Source organism: Fragaria vesca, linkage group LG6, assembly GCF_000184155.1.
Source record: "Fragaria vesca subsp. vesca linkage group LG6, FraVesHawaii_1.0, whole genome shotgun sequence".
NCBI lineage: Eukaryota > Viridiplantae > Streptophyta > Magnoliopsida > Rosales > Rosaceae > Fragaria > Fragaria vesca.
The window spans coordinates 38,065,859-38,084,681 of NC_020496.1; the positions used below are offsets into that span (position 1 = coordinate 38,065,859).

An 18,823-nucleotide genomic window follows, 5' to 3' on the forward strand; every position below is an offset into this window, starting at 1 on the left:
CAACTAAGATTAAACTCTCTCTACGTGGGTCATGGACCTAAGTAGAAAAATAAACACTTTAACTTAATACACATAATCCCATGGTCATCAGAGCTCTACAAGAAGGAAATATAACACTACACATAGGTTAACAGGTAACCTACGGTCAACAAGGTGCAGCGGGAAAACTATGCCTCAACTCCTAGTGAAACCGAACAGGAGCTCTGCAATCTGGGCATTTGAAAACAAAGGGCCCAGGGAAAAGCATTTAAAAACGTTAGCGTGAGTGGACGAAAAACAAACTAATTAAATAAGTATCCAAGAGCATAATGATGCTAAATCAAAATTTTATATGCTTTTCCATTTATACGGAAACCAAGAATTTTCATGCATGCAGATATTATAAGCTCAACCGAAATTCCCACTAGCCCCGCTAGTCATAAAACAATAAGAAAAATAAATAGAATATCCTATATGGCCATATAAGTGAGTCTCCCAGACTCGGTTGCCTCCCAGGCATAATACTCCCATACTCCCTGTACCTTCACGTCGAGTTGACGGATAGGGCACAAGGCTTGCGTGATGTCGCCGGCTACATCACATCACCACTATGGTGGAAAGGGCTTGCGTGACCCCACTTGAAACGTGGGTGTCACATCACCTCGAAAGGTGGAACGACATGCTAGCATTGACATCATATATATTCTAAGAATATAGCATAAGGAAAATATAAATCATATGAGTTTCCTCGAAACTCATAAATAAAATATAAGTACGATTCCCAACCGTACTTGGAAAAGTTCTAAGAGCAATATAGTTAATTAAATTCAACGTGTCTCACACGTTAACATGCTTAAAATAGAATAACTCAAATCATTTTCAAGATCCCTTCATAGAAGAAATAATAATATCAACTCAGAAAATTAGTGATGATTTTCTAAACAATCATGCATGCATACTCCTTTAAAAATAAAATGTCCACTCACAGTATAGACGGCTAAGCCTGACGTCGGTCAGAGCCCTCCTCACGTGGTGTCTCCTCTCGTCCTGTACAAAACGAGATTTAAGATCCGAGACAAAATAGTACAAGAATATACAATTAACAAAATAGGGCAATGTCATCTACCCTCACTCTACACTCTCTAAAAACTAAGGAGAACTCTAACCATTTTTACTAACCGTCTCCAATTTTTCCTCAACGTTCTACCACTTAAGCACCAACATGGAAATTCCCAAGGATGAGGCTCACCTCTATTCTTTCACCAAAATCGACTTAAACTTTTCTAAATTTCTACTAACACTCACCAATATTTCCAATACTTCAATACCACTCATCTCTCACCCATGGAGCCATCAAAACTATCCCAAATTCCAAACACTCTTCACCAAAAATCACCATACAATACAACAACATTTATCCCTTCTAGAAATCATCCAAAATTACTCAAAACCACCACCAAAACCGGCAGCAGTCACCGGCTGTGGCGGTCAACCGCCGGCAGTGGCGGTCAACCACCACCACTATATCAACTTCAACCAAAATTAACAAGGCATACATCAAACTCTTCCTCTCATCAAGCATAACAACAATCATGACTAACACAAACTCTAGAATTCAAAGATTTGGCCGGAAAACTCATTATAAACTTAAGAACTCAAGAGCTCCGATTTGCCCTATACTCCAAATCGTTCTACCTCTTTTGGGTGGTTGAAAGACTAATCAAAGAGCTACAAAAACCCCCCCAAAGATACCTTGAATCGGTGGCCGGAGAAGAAAGTTCCGGCTTACAAAACCAACGGCCTTCACAGTGCCACTGTGAGCCGCTGCCGGCGAGATGAGGCCGGCTACCAACCTAGGAAGGATGAGCGACGTCCCAGCTGCCGAATGGAACCGACGCGGGGGTCTGCTGTGGCCGGACGGCGGCGCTCCGCCAAGGAGAATAGGACGGGGTCGGAGTCGGGGTCGGGGAGAGAGAGTGGAGAGAGTGGTTGACTCCTTCTTCTCTTTTTTTTTTTCTTTAATCCCTAACATAACCGGGCCTCACTTAAAATACCCCAGCCCACATATAAGAAGCCTTATTATTTAGCTAGAACCTTTACCTACGACTCTTATTCGGGTAACTAAAAATCTATGAACTCGACTAAACCACCTCTATTAAGGATAGTATAATGAATTTCCGAATTGATTAGCTACCAATAAACCGGAAATCACAATATAAAGTTACTTACTAGGTTCGGGGTGTATCAATTGAACTTGTACAGGTTAACAGGTATGTAGAATTAATGTACGAATGGAGTGTATTCATGGTGCAGCAGCTAGTTAGCCTAGTTTAGGGCTAACGAACCAAGTATTTCAGGGCCAACGTCCGGTCAATGGTTCTCCATGGTAAAGTTCTAGTCTAGTTCTTATGGCTCTTCTGTGTTTGGCAATCAGAATGGAATGCCAACCCTCATTCTGCTCAATGCACCCACCCCAGAAGAAAACATGGTAAGAAAATATCGAGTAGAAGCCGCGGGATCTCCTCCTCGCTCAAAATGAATTCCAATGTGTTGGGTTGGTCCCTCAATGGAGGTGAGAAACCATGTGTTGGATTACACATGAGGAAAGCAAGAAGAACTATTGCTTTGGTGACCCATCAATTGAAGAATGCTATAGCTGCATGGTATAGTTATAGGATGCAGCATTTGTTGAATGTTGTTGCAGCAAACTTTGAGAGGTAAGAAACAAACCTACAAGCCTAGGTGGGAGGTGACAGATATTTTTGAAAATGAAGGAAGACATGCATTTATAAGCCTACAAGCATTGAACCATGAAAAGAGGAAGAAAACTTGACTTTGGTTCATTTCACCTTACGTGCATGTATTGCATGATAGATGCATGGAGCAATGCTTATATAAAGGCATTAGGCGGCAGAACAAAGGCATCCGGACTTCCTTGTTCGAGATCAAAGGCAGAGACACAAACTAGCTAGAGAGAGTTTGTGTGATAGTAGTAGTGCGATTCTCACTTGAGAGTTTAGTGAGAAGAAAATTCCTCTTGAGAGAGAGATGTGTGTTACTATTTTAGTTAGTCTCGAGTGAGGTGGTTTCTTAAAATCTCATTATTTAGTATGGTGGAAAAAAGTAATACTGTTGTCCCGAGGACGTAGGCACATTTGCCGAACCTCGTTAAATATTGTGTCTTTTTGTTGTTGTTATTTCCGCTAATCACATGAGGGGTGAGAAAGTTAGATCCTGGGATAACCAATTATTCGTCGGCCTTGTATTAGGCAGCCACTTCTTTTCCAACACAATGTTGAGATATCTGCAACTGGTTTTGCAGTTATTGAGATCAACATGATCACTATCAATATTTCCATGGCCACCTTACCATCCAAATCCAGGTTTCGAAATTCAAATAAAAAGCATGATGGAGAAAACAGCTCAAACTAACGTCTACCACAACACTCCAACGGCAACATTCAAATTAAGTAGTTGTTGACTGCAAGAACAAAATGAAGTACGGTTCTGTCCAACATTCAGTCTGAATACAGCTTATCTCAAGAGGAAGTACGGTTCTGTCCAACTCTCTTCCAACTTCTCACATTTTTTTTGGGAAGGTGTTGGCTTGAACATGTACCATTTTTCAGTGAAATTCGGAGTCAGTCTAACAGACTGGTCGTGAATGTATTAAAAACAAATGAGCAGCAATGAAAGTCCTTCTCTTTGTGATTGTTGTTCTTTGGTGCTTGAGATATGTGTTTCAGAATATGCTGCTCTTATTTCAAGTTAAACATGCTCTCTGAACGGAGGGGGGAAGTAGCTGCCACAGTTTTGGCCTTGCTCTCATTATCCAAGCTTCAAATTTCCACAGCAGGATAGCTTCGTTATGGTGCTTGTACAAGCTGATTCAGCTTTTACGTAAACAATTTATCTATGGAATGATGTGATGATGATGATCAGCCAACGTCTTCAGGGGTAGCACTAGTAATTCTTAGATGATCAAGGAAGTTTCTACTGTGTTTTCTGCGAAATGATATATTGAGAAACAAGACCGAGTCAAAACAAGACCCCAAGTCCCTAATTAACTCCCACCTGCGGTGTACTTAATTCCTAGTTGCAAGACCATGTACATGGCAGGTCACACAAGTTGAGGTACCGAGGTTGATGGCAAGTGCAGGCGAAAAATTGCATAATAAACAAAGCAGGTGAGATGAATATAGAAACAAAAGAAAGGAAAAATGGGTCAATGGGATTGAAAACTTGTGCTTGATCAATGAAAGGACAGATCTTCAAGATGAATTAACGAGGAAATAGTGTCCTCCCAACCCGGACTTTTCCCAAAAGATTAAGAAAAGTTTGTATGGATGGCCGGCTGCTGATAGGTGAAGGGTTGAGCTAGAGGAAGTTTATCTTCTTTCTTATAAATAGAGCAGATCAAGTTCATTAGAGCCCACACACTTGATTCAATATATCTCCTCCCTTTTTCTTGAGAGGCAATGGCTAGCAGCAAAACCAGCTTTCGACTTCTTTTACCTGTTTTCCTCATTTCGTTAACTGTATCTGTTCCCTTAAGAGCCAGTTTGACCAACTCTGGTGCAAAAAATTTCAGTATGGCTTGCTTTGAGGAGGAGCGGAAAGCCCTTCTTGAATTCAAACGCAGCCTTGGTGATTCTTTACCCGGACTTTCATCTTGGATAGGGGAAGACTGCTACAAGTGGACGAGCATACGGTGCAGCAACCAAACCAGCCATGTTATCCAGCTTGACCTTAGCAACATCTGTGGAGAGGGAAGTGATAATCCAGCACCTGATGCTCCCATGTCGGCATGCTTAGGTGGTGAGCTATCTGCTTCTTTAGTTAATCTAACAGCCTTAAACTACTTGGACTTGAGTGGCAATACTTTCAAAAGTATTCCCATCCCAAGTTTCATAGGTTCACTCCAGAAGTTGAGGTACCTTGACCTCTCCGACTCGGGTTTTGTAGGATTGTTCCCACCTCATCTTGGAAATCTTTTACAGTTGAGGACCCTAGACCTTTCAAAAAACTCAATCTCCGGTTCACTCCCAGCATCAATAGGAAATCTTATCAACCTGGAAACATTGGACCTATCCGAAAACAAAATATCTGGTCCACTTCCTGTGTCAGTAGGAAATCTGTCACATTTGAATATCCTAGACCTTTCCTTCAACATGATTAATGGTCTCATTCCAAAGAGTATTGGACAACTTAGAGAATTAGGTTTCCTGAATCTCTGGTCTAATCAATGGGAAGGCATCATAAGTGAGAGTCATTTTGAAAACCTCACAAGATTGTCTAATCTTCAATTATCATCGAAGTCTCTGGTTTTCAACTTCAGTCAAGAGTGGACTCCTTCCTTCAGTGCACCTTTCATCAGTATCAGTATCCGTGATTGCAAATTTGTAAGTCCTACATTTCCAGCATGGCTTAGAAGCCAGTTCATCGTTTATATAATTCTCTCAAATGTAGGAATTTCAGATACAATACCCGAGTGGTTTTGGAGAAACTCACCACACTTGGGTTGGTTGGATCTCTCTAATAACCAGTAAGAGGAAAGCTTCCCAACTTGGATCAGCTGGGTGCATTCGTTAATCTGGAAAACAACTCCTTGGAGGGTTCCATTCCACTTTGCCCAAATGTATCATACCTATACTTGGGAAACAATAGATTTTCAAGATCAATTCCATTGAACATTGGCCAGGAGATGTCATCACTGTATAGCCTAGACCTTTCTAGGAATAATCTAAGTGGTAGCATTCCCCATTCACTAACTACATTGCCAATGTTGGGCTCTATTGATCTCTCAAGGAACTTTTTATCCGGAAGTATCCCCAAGGATTGGCAAGGTTCAAAAGGAATGTCGACTATAGATCTTTCCAATAACAATCTATCTGGTCAAATTCCACCAAGTTTGTGCTCTCAGCAACCTTCACTTTTCTGGTTGAGATTAAGTAATAATAATCTTTCTGGGGAGCTTGGACCGTCCTTGCAAAACTGTCGAAACTTGTACACACTCGATCTTGGAGGGAACCAGTTCTCCGGAACCATACCAGAGTGGATTGGAGAAGACCTACATTCCTTGGGAATTTTACTTCTTGGAGAGAACAAGTTCTTGGGTAGTATACCTCGACAACTGTGCACTCTCGATTCTCTTCATGTCTTAGACCTGTCTCAAAATAATCTATCAGGATCTGTCCCAATATGCCTAGGTAATTTGACGCAGTTGACAAAGTTAAGTGGCATGCCTCAGCCATTTCCTTCTGGTATGGATCTATGGCATATTGATTTGGATCCGAAAGGCGTAGAATATGAATACACTACTATTCTACCCCTTGTAAACACCATCGATCTCTCAAGCAACATGATATCCGGCAATATACCAGAAGAGATGAGAAACCTATCCAACTTGGGTTGCTTGAATTTATCTCGGAATCTATTGACAGGAAAGATACCGGAGGATATTGGAAGCTTACAAAGGTTACAGGCACTTGATCTTTCCTGTAACAATCTTCAGGGTCCAATTCCTAAAAGCATGACCTTTATGACTTCGCTGAGCAAACTGAACTTGTCTGGGGCAATCCCATCCGCTAACCAATTCCAAACCTTCAATGATCCAACTTTATTTGAAGGAAATCTGGGTCTCTGTGGCGCTCCGTTGACAACTCAGTGCTCATCATCCCCTGATGGGAATCCAGAAGTTAAAGAAGATGCAGGCGATGAAGATGAAGAAGGGTCTGGAAAGATATGGTTCTATGCAAGCACTTCGATGGGGTTCATTATGGGATTTTGGGTTGTTTTTGGCAGTTTGGTGCTAAAGAAGTCATGGAGACACGTCTATTTCAAGTTTGTCGACGACATGAAAGATAGGCTCATTTTGGTAGTCACACGGAAATAGTGGCTTGTCTACGAAGAAAGACAAACGTGAAATTGTTGGTTACTTTGTTTAGGTTCCATCACCTTTGATTTGTTTTCTGCTGCATTTCCCTTTTTTGTTGTATTTGAAACTGGGAGTTAAATCTTAATCTATTTTTAGTGGTAGAGAGAAGAAAATGGTCTAACAAGACCACCCGTAGAAAGCCTTGAAAAAAACCGCGTGATCTCAAATTTATTACAGCTAACTATGATGATCGGTACACAATCAAGAACCATCGGTTGTCAAGTTTTTATTTTTATTTTTTAATTGTTTTCTTTTTTAGTAGTTAAGTTTCATGTCCGTTCGAGTTTGCTCAATGTATTATCTTTTCCTTATGATTGAATAGGAGTGTGGGTATTTAGTATGTCCTCTGGTCATCTAAAAAAAAAGGCTCTACTATCTTTCTAAGACCCATCTTGGCAAGGCTGCTTTAACCTAGTGTAAGTAGGAAGAAACAAATTGTAGCCTAGTAATAGGCTGTGATGCTAATCTAGTTTGAAAAGACTCTGATTGTAGTATGAGAACGTAGTTTCACAACTCTTAACACTTACAAATACGACTTATGTCACTAGACTAAATGGTACCAAACTATTAGATCAAATATGAGATAGATGAGTTTTGATTTCAATTGTAATTTGATATTAATTGGTTTCATTTTAAAGGAAAATAATTCATTTCGGGATGTGTTATTGAATCAAAAGTAATGAGGTAAAAGATGTGAAATCCAAAATTTGGTGTATAGATTTGAAATGGACAATGTTTCCATTCCATATAGAATCGTATCCTTCCCAAACCCATCATGATCGCATTCCATTGCCAACAAGGCCCATAACTCATATACCCACGGCCCAAATACCTTTTTTTTATTTTTATTTTTTTTCCACCGATCACTATAAAAACCAGCACAGTTTTTACACAGTTACTCACAACTGTAAACCCTACAATTTCACTCCCATTTCCCCAAAAATGGGCGGCAAGAAAAAGCACAAGCAGCCCATCCGGCCACCGCCGAAATCCGTTTGGGTCGTCAAACGCCGAAACTGGCTCGAAATCCCCGACGACGTCACGGCGGCGATCCTGACACGTGTCGGCGCGATCGGGCTTCTGGAGAGTGCTCAGATGGTGTGCACGAAATGGCACAAAATCTGCAAGGACCCTCTCATGTGGCGCAGAATCGATATGCGAAACGACGGCAGGCACCACGAGATGGACGAGCTGGCGAGCATGTGCCGCCACGCCGTTGATCGAAGCGCCGGCGAGTTGGTCGACATCACCGTCGAGCATTTCGGCACCGATGACCTCCTCAAGTACATCACAGACAGGTCGCCATTTTCAGTGTTTTCCGATTAGTATTGTTTGTTTGGCTGTGAACTTTTCTGTTTCCGAGTTTTGTTCATCAATCTTTGTTTCAATTTGTGTTGAAATATAGAAAGTTGTTTCATCATGTAGCAATTAAAGGTGTATATTACTCGTATTCGGAATAGAACTGTGTATATTAGCAGTGGATGATCATACTTGCAGCAGAAATTTGCTCTGTTTCTTGTTTTCTGATCAGTCTAATGATTTATGCTTGAGGTTTCATTTTTCAAATGGTTGTGCGGTGGTACACTCTTTTGTAGATAATACTGGAAAATATGACTGATTCGCGCTTTTTGGATTGTATGTAGATTGTTAACCATTTCATGAGGTGGCATAGCTTTTGAAGATTTGGTTTCTCTGTGATTTGCTTAGAAGTTTGGAGCACATGTAATGTATGTAAATGTGTGTTGGAATACTTTTGTGGAAATGCCTTGATAGCGGCTGACATAGATTTCTGAAACCTTTTGTAGTTCGAGTAGCATCAGGCACCTCCGACTACTGTCTTGTGAGTATGATATAACAACTCAGGGATTGGTGAAAGTGGCTTCCAAACTTCCCCTGTTGGAGGAGCTTGAGATTACATTGTGCTTTAATATCTCGCATGAAGCTGTAAATGTGGTTGGTCGCTCTTGCCCCCTTTTGAAATCATTCAAGTTGAACAAAGAGTGGTGTACAATTGCAGAGATGGAGGATTGGTATGATGATGATACACCATCACAAGTTGAAGATGATCTAGATGCGCTGGCTATAGCAAGATCAATGCGTGGTTTACACCACCTCCAGCTTTACGGGAATAAGCTTACGGATGATGGCTTGAGAAAAATTCTTGATTGTTGTGCTCATCTTGAGTCACTTGATCTGCGCCTTTGTTTCAGTCTTAATATGGGTGGAGATTTGGGAGTTCGACTTGAAAAAATCAAAGAATTGTGGCTTCCTCATGATTCCACCAAGGGAAAAGGGTTTGCTGCTGAATCTGACCATTTCTGCTTTAAATGGACAGAACTCCCGGACAATGTTACCTTGTCAATACTGTCACGGCTTGGAACAATTGATATCTTAGAGAATGCTCAGAAGGTTTGCATGAAGTGGCGCCAAATCTGCAAGGACCCAATTATGTGGCACACCATTGATATGCGAAATCGTGGCTACGAGTGCTATGACTTGGTTAAGATGTGTTGCTATGCAATTGATCGTAGCTGTGGTAATTTGGTTGATATCAGTATCGACCATTTTGGCACCAATCGGCTCCTCAAGTACATCACTGACAGGTATTTCTTTTTTCTTCTTATGGTGGGTGAACACTTCAACCACACTTTTTAAAATGTTTTTATTTTTCCTTTGATACTCTATTGATTGGACTCAAAACTGCTTGGTATTTGGCTGCATTACTGAAAATTTTTACTAATTTCTTAACTTGGCTCATCCATATAGTGAATGTTGTCGTCATTAGGTATTTAGGTTTTTCTTTGTGTGTGTATTCTCCTTGGCATACACACAAGTAAAACACATCTACATAAGTGCATGTATTGTTTTCCATATGTTTTAGTGATTAGTATTCTTTGAGTCCATTTTGGTGTTTATACAAGGACTGACTTATCCATATCTTTCAATAGTTCAAGCAGAATCAAACGCCTCCGACTAGCACTTTGCAAGAGAATATCAGATGAAGGATTGATTGAAGTGGCTAAGAAACTTCCACTGCTGGAGGACCTTGAAATTTCATTATGCCGACTCTCAAGCAAATCTCTAGAAGTGGTTGGGTGCTCTTGCCCTCTTCTGAAATCGTTTAAATTGAATCGGCTAACAGATGCTGAATATGATGATGTCATTGCTCATACAAAGAAAAATGAGGAAGCATTTGCTATTGCAAGAACAATGCACGGTTTACACCACCTTCAGCTTTTTGGGAATGAGCTGACTAATGAGGGCTTGAAGGCAATTCTTGATGGTTGTCCTCAGCTCGAGTCACTGGACTTGCGATATTGTTATAACCTTAATCTGAAGGGTCCTTTGGGAAAAAGATGTTCTGAGCAAATAAAAAAGTTATGGCTTCCTCGTGATTCCTTTGCCGACTATGACTTCCGTTTCACTGTTCGTGGTTATGGCGGATCCCCACGTAAGTTTGGTATATCTGACCTGATTGGATTTCCCAGAATGGATAAGGATTACGATGAAAATGGCTATGGTATTTATTGTGGTTTCTCCTCGGATGATAGTGATTGGTATGATGATTATTACTCTAAACCTCCACTGGAAGACCTTCTTGGACTTGATCAGGAAGATATGGAATTTTTTGGACTTTGGGAAGGGATGCATAAGGGATTATTCTGACTATTTTGATGATTTTGATGATTATCCAGACTATCTAAGTGATGATATGGTCTTTTAGCATTCGGAACTCCAGGAACAAAAAGCTTCAAGCATCCAAGTGACGTTGAATTTCTCTACATAAGGCGTCGGTAGTTATGGTGATCTTATTGCATGTTTTTGGTCGAGAAAGGTCGATTTACGAGGAACTTTTGCACTTTCCTCCTTGGGAAGCAGTTATCACTTGAGATCTTGTTTTGCAGCACGGCCTTTATCAGACTTGGGTTCTTTTTTCATCATGCTAGGGTTCACGTTTAGCTCTTTTGGGACTTTTTTTTATTTTTATATTCGTTATTTTCTTGTATGTGTCTTTGCTTTGTGATATTCTCATAACTATATCTGCATTTCTTTGCCGTGTAATAATTTTATCAATGGAGATTTTTATCACTGTTAGATCTACATGTAGAGCATCTCCGACGGTTGGAGCATAAATATTTTTGGTTACGGTGTCGACGCTGGACCAGAATGGTGCTGACGTCAGCAATCATAGCTCTGCAGTCTGCTCCACTCAATCTACATGATCATAAATATCTTTGTCCTCGTATTCACTTAGGACCACACAGGTTCGTAGTATACTTGTAACTTGGCCGAAAGCAACTGCCACATCCACATCTCTAAACTCACAATTTTTCAGATTCACAGTCAGATGTCCTCACCTTCCTCTCCAGAAGGAGCATGTCCGAGACTGGACGCAGCTCCCGCACGACGTCACGGCGTCGATCCTCTCCCGTCTCGGAGCCGTCGACATCCTCGAGACGGGTCAGATGGACTGCAAGACGTGGCACAAAGTCTGCAAGGACCCTCTCATGTGGCGTGTCGTCGATTTCCGCTACGATGATTTGCACAGAGTCAAAGACTTGGCCAAGATGTGCCGCCACGTCGTTGATAGGAGCGCTGGCAAGTTGGCCAGTATCAATCTCGATTTCTTCGCCTACAGTGAGCTCCTCAAGTACATCACTGACAGGTATTGTTTTAACTGTTCGGAATTTAGAGTTCAGTTGTGTCATGTTTGTTGAAGTACAGATACATTTCTACTAAGTTATGTTTTGCATTGTGGATTTTGAGGTTGTATATATAGTTTGTTATTCTTTTTTTTTTTGTTTTTTTTTTTTGAGAAGAAGAGAAAATATAGTTTGTATAGTTTTCTTGGCTTTTTGTCTAAGATCAAGTGTAGTATCTGTTCTTATCAGTTTCAGTGTAATATAGTTTGTTATCTTGATCATACATTTCTGCTAAGTTATGTTTTCCATTGTGCCAGGTTATGTATCTTTATAGAGTATCATACATTGGAATTTCCATATATATGTTGATTAATTATGTTCATTTTCGATGAATTGGAGTTGTAAAATTCCCTCGAGCCTAATCGCCATGCTAATGTATTCTCTATTTCTGTTATGAGCTTCAATAGTTCAAGTGAAATCAAATGTCTACGACTTGTGCGTTCCAATATAACAAGTGAGGGATTGAGTGCAGTGTCTTCAAGACTTCCGCTGTTGGAGGAGCTTGAACTTTCACGTTGCCCGCTCTCACCTGAAACTCTAGAAGTGATTGGGGCCTCTTGTCCTCTTTTGAAATCACTGAAATATAACTGCTGGTGGTACAGTTTCGCCAGTCAGGTGTGGAACGCGCATGCACTTGCCATAGCAGGAACAACGCACAATTTACGCCACCTCCAGATTTTTGCCAATAAGCTGGATAACGATGGCCTGCAGGCTATACTTGATGGTTGTCCTCTACTTGAGTCACTTGATCTGCGCCAGTGTTACAATCTTAATCTGGAGGAAGATATGCAGAAAAGATTGGCTGAACGAATTAAATTCCTACGGCTTCCTCATGATTCAACTGATGATTATGAGTGTGATGCTTCGATTATGCACTTACCAACTAATGATGAAGTCTTAGATTATGACCAATTGTCCGCCATGGAAGATGAAGGTCAATTTTTCCCCTGGAATGGTGGCCATGTTCATGAGTTTGACGCTTTCTTTCAGTTTATGGCTTGAGCTTTAAGGTCAAGAGAATGGAGTCCTGAACTAGCTGCTGCTGCTGTTGGCCTGTAGCCTTCATCCATCCCAATGGTCTATAAAGTGGTGTTGTTGCCTTTGTGTTGTGTGTGTTGTTAGAGAAAGGTTGCACGTAGCAAGGATATTGTATTTCTGTGTCTCCACCAGAGCCTTAATAATTAAGGGCCCAACAATGGCCCAGAAGTTTTCAACAAACGCTGTCTATAACCACCTACACACTCGAAAGCAAAGAAACAAACCCTAGCGGCCTTATCAATGGTCGACTCCTCAAACAAAACCCGGCGACTTCGCCGGAACTTGAGGAATAGGCCCAGAGAAGCAAAGAAACAAACCCTATCAAAGTCAGAATCCTCAAACAAAACACTGCAAGGTTGCCGGAACTGGATCGACCTTCCGGACGACGTCACGTCACCGCTTCGATTCTGTCACGTCTGTCAATGTTCGATATCCTAGAGACAGCTCAGAGGGTGTGCCTGACATGGCGCCAGATCTGCAAGGACCCTCTGACGTGGCGTACCATTTGCATGGAGTTCGATATTCAACTGATCAGCCAACAAAAGATCGATGGAAATTTCACTTCCGACAAAGAAAAAGAGCATCTGCGTAAGTTCCATAACTTGAATGCACATAAGATGTGACACCACGCCATTCATCTTGGCTGTGGCAATCTCGTAGATATCAATATCAAGAACTGTGGCTCAGATGATCTCCTTCAGTATACGACTGATAGGTATTCAATTTCTTTTTTAGAATTATATATAATATAATTCTGCATTTTGGATTTTTCATGTTTCTTATTTATGGTTGAAGTAGATTTTGTTCAAGCTAGTGCCATTTATTTGTAATGACTAACATATTCATCTTTTCAATAGTTCGAGGGGAATCAGACGTCTAAGTAATGTGTTTTCAGATTGGATAACAACGGAGGGACTGAATAAAGTGGCTTCGAAGCTTCCACTGTTGGAGGATCTTGAAATCTCTTACACTCCACAGAGTAGTCTATACACCGAAGAGGACGGCTCTAAATATCTTAAAATCTTTGGCCATTTTTGCCCTTTTTGAAATCTTTGAAATTAAACAAGTACCAAGAGAATTTCTTCACAGGCAAAGACAATGGTGATGCATTTGCCATAACCGGAACAATGCATCGCTTACAAAACCTCCAGCTTTGTGGAAATTGGTTGACCTATAAAGGTTTGCATGCCATTCTTGAAGGTTGTCCCCCGTCTTGAGTCACTTGATCGCCGTCAATGTATACATCTTCGGCATCTGAATAGTGAGGGATGGGGATGGTACGGCGCCAGGCTTGAAGGTTGCTCGGAAGATTTGAAAAGAAGATGTTTTGAACAAATAAAAAAACTGCGGCTTCCTGACGATTCTACAGATGACAATGAGCATATTGGCATTCATGAAATTGTTGAAAGACGATTCAGAGAATATATTATAAAGATTAATGATGATTGAATGATCTAGGCTAGATATAGATCAGATATATTTTTGAATCATTTAATAGATATTGATGAAAGCATGCATGTATAATTTTTTTTTTTTTAAATGGGATTTTCTGAATGTCTAGCTCCTTGTATGCATGCTTTCCAGGCTGACTTGCAGTAACTTTGGTGCATGCTATTTTTAGAAAAACAAACTTCATCAGCTAAAGTGAGCATGAATCACCACAGCATATACAATCCTTAATTTACATAATTTTGTTCCAAAAAATAATAATAATTTGCATAATTTTTTTATATTTAAATGATCCTGATAACTATGAATGAATGCTACAGTCAAAGAGAGAACCATATCGACTACAAATAAAACCTCCAACAAGTTTGGGAGGGTGTCCTAAACAAGCAAACCCTACCAATGGCCGAACCCTCAAACAAAACCGAGCGGCAAGACGGAAATCAAAACCCCCGGAGCTGGATCGACCTCCCAGAAGACGTCACCGCTTCGATACTATTACGGCTGGGAACGATCGAGATCCTGGTGACCGCTCTGAACGTGTGTACGACATGGCGCAGAATCTGCAAGGAATCTAGAATGTGGCACACCATCGACATCTGCGATGTTTCGGTTTATGGCAAGTTGCCCTCACGATACCCCATGGACAGGATGTGTAGGAAAGCCATTGATCTCACCTGTGGCAACCTCGTCAATATCAGTGTGCACAACTTTGGCTCCGATGATCTCCTCAAGTATATCACTGATAGGTACTGTAATTTTCTACAAGTTATATGCATGTTGAAGTTTTTTTATTATCTAATATCGTCATCAGTAAGTGTTTATGTTGATTTGGATTTTGGATTTTGGATCTTGTTCGAGTTGTACCCATGTTCATTCATATATAAACCTTTTCCTGTGTTTTTTTTTTTGGATAAATTAACCCTTTTCCAATAGTTGTAGGGAATCAAGCGGCTCTGTTTTGAGTTTTCTGACATAACAAATTATGGACTGATTGAAGCGGCTCCGAAGCTCCCGCAGTTGGAGTACCTTGAACTATCACAAGGCAACTACATATTCGATAATCCTCCCTTCAATCACATACGACATGCCTATCTTGAAGTGATTGGCCGTTGTTGCCCTCGTTTGAAATCACTGAAATTGAAGGAGTACAACACTGACTGGTTTTTTGATGGATGGGATGGCGATGCACTTGCTATTGCAGAAACAATGCATGGTCTACACCACCTCCATCTTTTGGGAGATAAGATCACTAGCAAAGGCTTGCGCGCCATTCTTGATGGCTGTCCGCTGCTTGTGTCACTTGATCTGCGTCATTGTTGGCATATTGATCTGGATCCGGAGCGCGAAGAATTGCAAAGATGCATTGACCAAATTGAAAACTTGCGGCTTCCTCATGATTCTACACATGACTATGAACGTCTTGCCGCGCAAAAAAGAAACTAAGAACTGGGAAGGATAATTACATAGCCGGAAACAGTCTCCAAATCTCCAAGCACTTCAGTTAATTTGTACTGCTTAAGTATTGAGAACATATTATAAATTTGGGTTATTTAGTCAATAGTTGCTGCTATATCAGCTTCTGCTTGAACTGAATCTAATTGTGGGAAAGCAGGTTGTCGTTATATATGATGGTCGATCACCAATTCATGTTACAAAATGTCAAAATGTCATTGCAACCTATTCAATCAAACCACTCTGAGAAGAAAATTTAAAACTAGTAGCCGGGAAGAAGCGATACCCCAGCTTGCTTCAAAAGTGGTTAATTTAAGGGGAACTAGATAGCACTTTCAAGGAAGTAGACTCTAGTTGAAGCATACATAGAAAAACTACTTGTCCTTAGATTGTAAAGGTTTTTTGTTTTTGCGCAACTGATCAAGTTTTACAATAAAAGACAATGTTACTACATATTAGAGGTGACAAAGCCTATTCATGCTACTTTGCAGATTAAGCAAAGGTGCTGGTAAATGATGAAGAATTTGTCTTCCGTCAAGGAGAAATTACTCCATTGTCGCAGATCTTGTTCTAAGATGGCCCGCTGCGCCAGACCCTTTCTTCTTCAGTTGATCATGGTGGATCATAGAACTATGGAAATAAATAGTCAAACGGTTCCAAGAGAATATGAATTTTGTGATATATTGAACATCCTCCAAGAATGGAGCATATATACAAGATTACATAAAACCTTAATAGGAAACTAATTACACAAGGCTATTACCAAATTTTATCAAAAAAAAAAAAAGAAAAAAAAAAGAATATTACCAAATATTCCTACCAATACAGAAAATACACAATCCTAATACTGCATAGACTGACTCACGTTAACAGGCCCAATAAAGGTTCAGAAGAAACCCTAGCGGCCTTATCAATGGCCGGGTCCTCCACCAAAACCCGGCGACGTCGCCGGAACTTGAGGAATAGGCCCAGAGAAGCAAAGAAGCAAACCCTAACAGAGTCAGAATCCTCAAACAAAACACTGCAAGGTTGCCGGAACTGGATCGACCTTCCGGACGACGTCACGTCACCGCTTCGATTCTGTCACATCTGTCAATGTTCGATATCCTAGAGACAGCTCAGAGGGTGTGCCTGACATGGCGCCGGATCTGCAAGGACCCTATGACTTGGCGCACCATCCGCATGGAGTTCGATATTCAACTCAGCCAACAAAAGATCGATGATGAAAATTTCACTTCCGACAAAGAAAAAGAGCATCTGCGCAAATTCGATTACTTCAACGCACGTAAGATGTGCCACCACGCCATTCATCTTAGCTTTGGCAATCTCGTGGATATCAGCATCAAGAACTGTGGCACAGATGAGCTCCTTGAGCATATGACTGATAGGTATTCGATTCTTTCTTAAGGGTTTATATATTTATCGTAAATTTTGCATTATGTGGTTCTGCATTTTGCAATTTCTATATATGTGTATTTCGATGAATGTTTATATTGACTTAGTGCATCTAGTTTTTGTGAAACGGCAAACATATTTACCCATAACCATCTTTCAACAGTTCCAGGGGAATCAGAGGCCTCAGTATTGTGTTTCCAGCTTACATAACAATGGAGGGGCTGAGTAAAGTGGCTTCAAAGATTCCGCTGTTGGAGGATCTTGAAATCTCATACACGCCAAGGAGTTATAACCCTTTCGGAAATTACACCGCACACACATATCTTGAAGAGATTGGCCGTTCTTGCCCTCTTTTGAGATCTTTTAGATGGAACAAGCAGGAAGGGGCTTATTGCATAATGCATGACAATCGTGATGCATTTGCGATAGCCAGAACAATGCATCGCTTACAGAACCTCCAGCTTTTTGGAAATTGGCTGAACCATGAGGGTTTACATGCATGACATTCTTGAAGCTTGTCCGCGTCTTGAGTCACTTGATCTCCGTGACTCTGTCGATGTATACATCTTCATTCATGGGATTGCGGTTGGCGCGTCCGTTGTGAAGGTGGTTCACATCTTGGAGATTTGCGAACAAGATGTTTTGAACAAATTAAGAATCTGAGGCTTCCTGAGGACTCTACAGATGATTATGAGCATATTGTCATTTATAGAATTGTTAAGAAAGAATTCTGGGAATATATGAAAGATGATGATACAGACTAGTGGATAGCTACTTGTTGGAATGTTGCGTCTGTTTTGAAGTTAATGCTATCAAATTTCCGGAGTTTTTGTTGTTAACTGATGTGTTTTTTTTGGGTGATGAACAAATGAAAAACTAGACAGCGCTCCATAATAAGGCGCCATCTATACTGACTCCTAGGCGCTACAGTGGTGACTGGTGAAGGATGACCTGAACCAATGAAATACTAATACTCTACATTCCTCAAAATATAAGGCAGTCATCCAAGTGATCCAACAAGATACATATAACATTCTTATAAATCCAACAAGATAAATAGCTAGCCCTAGCTCCTAAAACAAAGTTTTTGAGAAATCTCATAATCGATCACTAAGAGTGCATCCATGCCACTTCATCAAGTCCACACCACAACTACCTCATGAAGCCATCAGTTCGTACATCCAGAATCCTACAAAATCCCATAACAAACAGGTCCAATCATGCATCTGTAGGAATATCCATGAAAACCGAATAGGAGCAGCGGAACTGAGATAGATAAAAAAGAACAAATATTTAGAGACACTACATGGAAGGTTGAGTATTCTGAAAAGAGAATGTTACCTTACATATCAAGTACATTCTATGTTGAATGACCATAGGCAGAAGAGGACAACCTCAAAGTAAAGACTGAAATGACCATAGGCAGAAGAGGACAACCTCAAAGTATAGACTGAATAACGCGAAAAATTAAACAAATATATAGTCTTCAAAAGGCATGAGAGCAAACTGAAATTATATATATATATAGGCAGAAGAGGACAACCTCTTCATAATAAAAGTATAGACTGAATAACGCGAAAAATTAAACAAATATATAGTCTTCAAAAGGCATGAGAACAAACTGACATTTATATATATATACAGCCCCCTTCCATTGAGGGATCCCTATTTTTGGTCACTTTCTAGGGATAGGGCATTACACCACTTCCCAATTGAATTTTTACATCTCCACCGTTCATATCTTAGGTCTATATGAGTAGATCACCTCTACAAAATTTAATATGATTTGGTGATCGTTAAGACTTTCAAAAGTTTGATTTAGTTTTAATGATTTGAACGGTCCAGCTTATGTCAAACTAAAACCGTTGAA

At 40.5% G+C, this 18,823-nt stretch overlaps 6 protein-coding genes across 6 annotated transcripts in view; all 6 read left to right on the forward strand.

The window, feature by feature from the left end:
• Window positions 1–4,457: 4,457 nt before the first annotated feature.
• Window positions 4,458–6,874, forward strand: LOC101290799 (probable leucine-rich repeat receptor-like protein kinase At2g33170-like). Its single transcript, XM_004306363.1, has 2 exons — window positions 4,458–5,381; window positions 5,681–6,874. The coding sequence occupies exons 1-2, from the start codon at window positions 4,458–4,460 to the stop codon at window positions 6,872–6,874; spliced, it is 2,118 nt and encodes a 705-aa protein (XP_004306411.1).
• A 984-nt stretch (window positions 6,875–7,858) lies between these two features.
• LOC101291083 (F-box protein SKIP19-like) lies at window positions 7,859–9,303 on the forward strand. Its single transcript, XM_004306364.1, has 3 exons — window positions 7,859–8,214; window positions 8,722–9,210; window positions 9,252–9,303. Exons 1-3 carry the CDS (start codon window positions 7,859–7,861, stop codon window positions 9,301–9,303), a joined length of 897 nt encoding a protein of 298 aa, XP_004306412.1.
• An 11-nt stretch (window positions 9,304–9,314) lies between these two features.
• Window positions 9,315–11,016, forward strand: LOC101297276 (putative F-box/LRR-repeat protein 23-like). Its single transcript, XM_004304660.1, has 2 exons — window positions 9,315–9,519; window positions 9,865–11,016. Exons 1-2 carry the CDS (start codon window positions 9,332–9,334, stop codon window positions 10,580–10,582), a joined length of 906 nt encoding a protein of 301 aa, XP_004304708.1. The 5' UTR covers window positions 9,315–9,331; the 3' UTR covers window positions 10,583–11,016.
• On the forward strand, window positions 10,764–12,621 carry LOC101291369 (putative F-box/LRR-repeat protein 23-like). Its single transcript, XM_004306365.1, has 3 exons — window positions 10,764–11,181; window positions 11,253–11,582; window positions 12,027–12,621. Exons 1-3 carry the CDS (start codon window positions 11,084–11,086, stop codon window positions 12,619–12,621), a joined length of 1,023 nt encoding a protein of 340 aa, XP_004306413.1. The 5' UTR covers window positions 10,764–11,083.
• A 1,884-nt stretch (window positions 12,622–14,505) lies between these two features.
• LOC101291660 (putative F-box/LRR-repeat protein 23-like) lies at window positions 14,506–15,549 on the forward strand. Its single transcript, XM_004306366.1, has 2 exons — window positions 14,506–14,857; window positions 15,104–15,549. The coding sequence occupies exons 1-2, from the start codon at window positions 14,506–14,508 to the stop codon at window positions 15,547–15,549; spliced, it is 798 nt and encodes a 265-aa protein (XP_004306414.1).
• A 1,104-nt stretch (window positions 15,550–16,653) lies between these two features.
• Window positions 16,654–18,823, forward strand: part of LOC101291955 (putative F-box/LRR-repeat protein 23-like) — a 4,563-nt gene continuing 2,393 nt past the window's right edge. The window contains exon 1 of the mRNA XM_004306367.1: window positions 16,654–16,946. Coding sequence (XP_004306415.1) covers window positions 16,654–16,946 — 293 coding nt within the window. The remainder of the gene's footprint in view (window positions 16,947–18,823) is intronic.

Excerpts from the sequence above, each read along its gene's own strand:
- LOC101290799 (XM_004306363.1), top strand. The coding sequence starts at position 4,458 with ATGGCTAGCAGCAAAACCAGCTTTCGACTTCTTTTACCTGTTTTCCTC. Across the intron at positions 5,382-5,680 it reads GTATCCGTGATTGCAAATTT|GAGATGTCATCACTGTATAG; the intron begins GTAAGTCCTACA and ends AACATTGGCCAG.
- LOC101291083 (XM_004306364.1), top strand. The coding sequence starts at position 7,859 with ATGGGCGGCAAGAAAAAGCACAAGCAGCCCATCCGGCCACCGCCGAAA. Across the intron at positions 8,215-8,721 it reads CTCAAGTACATCACAGACAG|TTCGAGTAGCATCAGGCACC; the intron begins GTCGCCATTTTC and ends AACCTTTTGTAG. Across the intron at positions 9,211-9,251 it reads GATTCCACCAAGGGAAAAGG|AACTCCCGGACAATGTTACC; the intron begins GTTTGCTGCTGA and ends TTAAATGGACAG.
- LOC101297276 (XM_004304660.1), top strand. The coding sequence starts at position 9,332 with ATGAAGTGGCGCCAAATCTGCAAGGACCCAATTATGTGGCACACCATT. Across the intron at positions 9,520-9,864 it reads CTCAAGTACATCACTGACAG|TTCAAGCAGAATCAAACGCC; the intron begins GTATTTCTTTTT and ends ATCTTTCAATAG.
- LOC101291369 (XM_004306365.1), top strand. The coding sequence starts at position 11,084 with ATGGTGCTGACGTCAGCAATCATAGCTCTGCAGTCTGCTCCACTCAAT. Across the intron at positions 11,182-11,252 it reads ATTCACTTAGGACCACACAG|ATTCACAGTCAGATGTCCTC; the intron begins GTTCGTAGTATA and ends ACAATTTTTCAG. Across the intron at positions 11,583-12,026 it reads CTCAAGTACATCACTGACAG|TTCAAGTGAAATCAAATGTC; the intron begins GTATTGTTTTAA and ends GAGCTTCAATAG.
- LOC101291660 (XM_004306366.1), top strand. The coding sequence starts at position 14,506 with ATGGCCGAACCCTCAAACAAAACCGAGCGGCAAGACGGAAATCAAAAC. Across the intron at positions 14,858-15,103 it reads GTATATCACTGATAGGTACT|CGGCTCCGAAGCTCCCGCAG; the intron begins GTAATTTTCTAC and ends GACTGATTGAAG.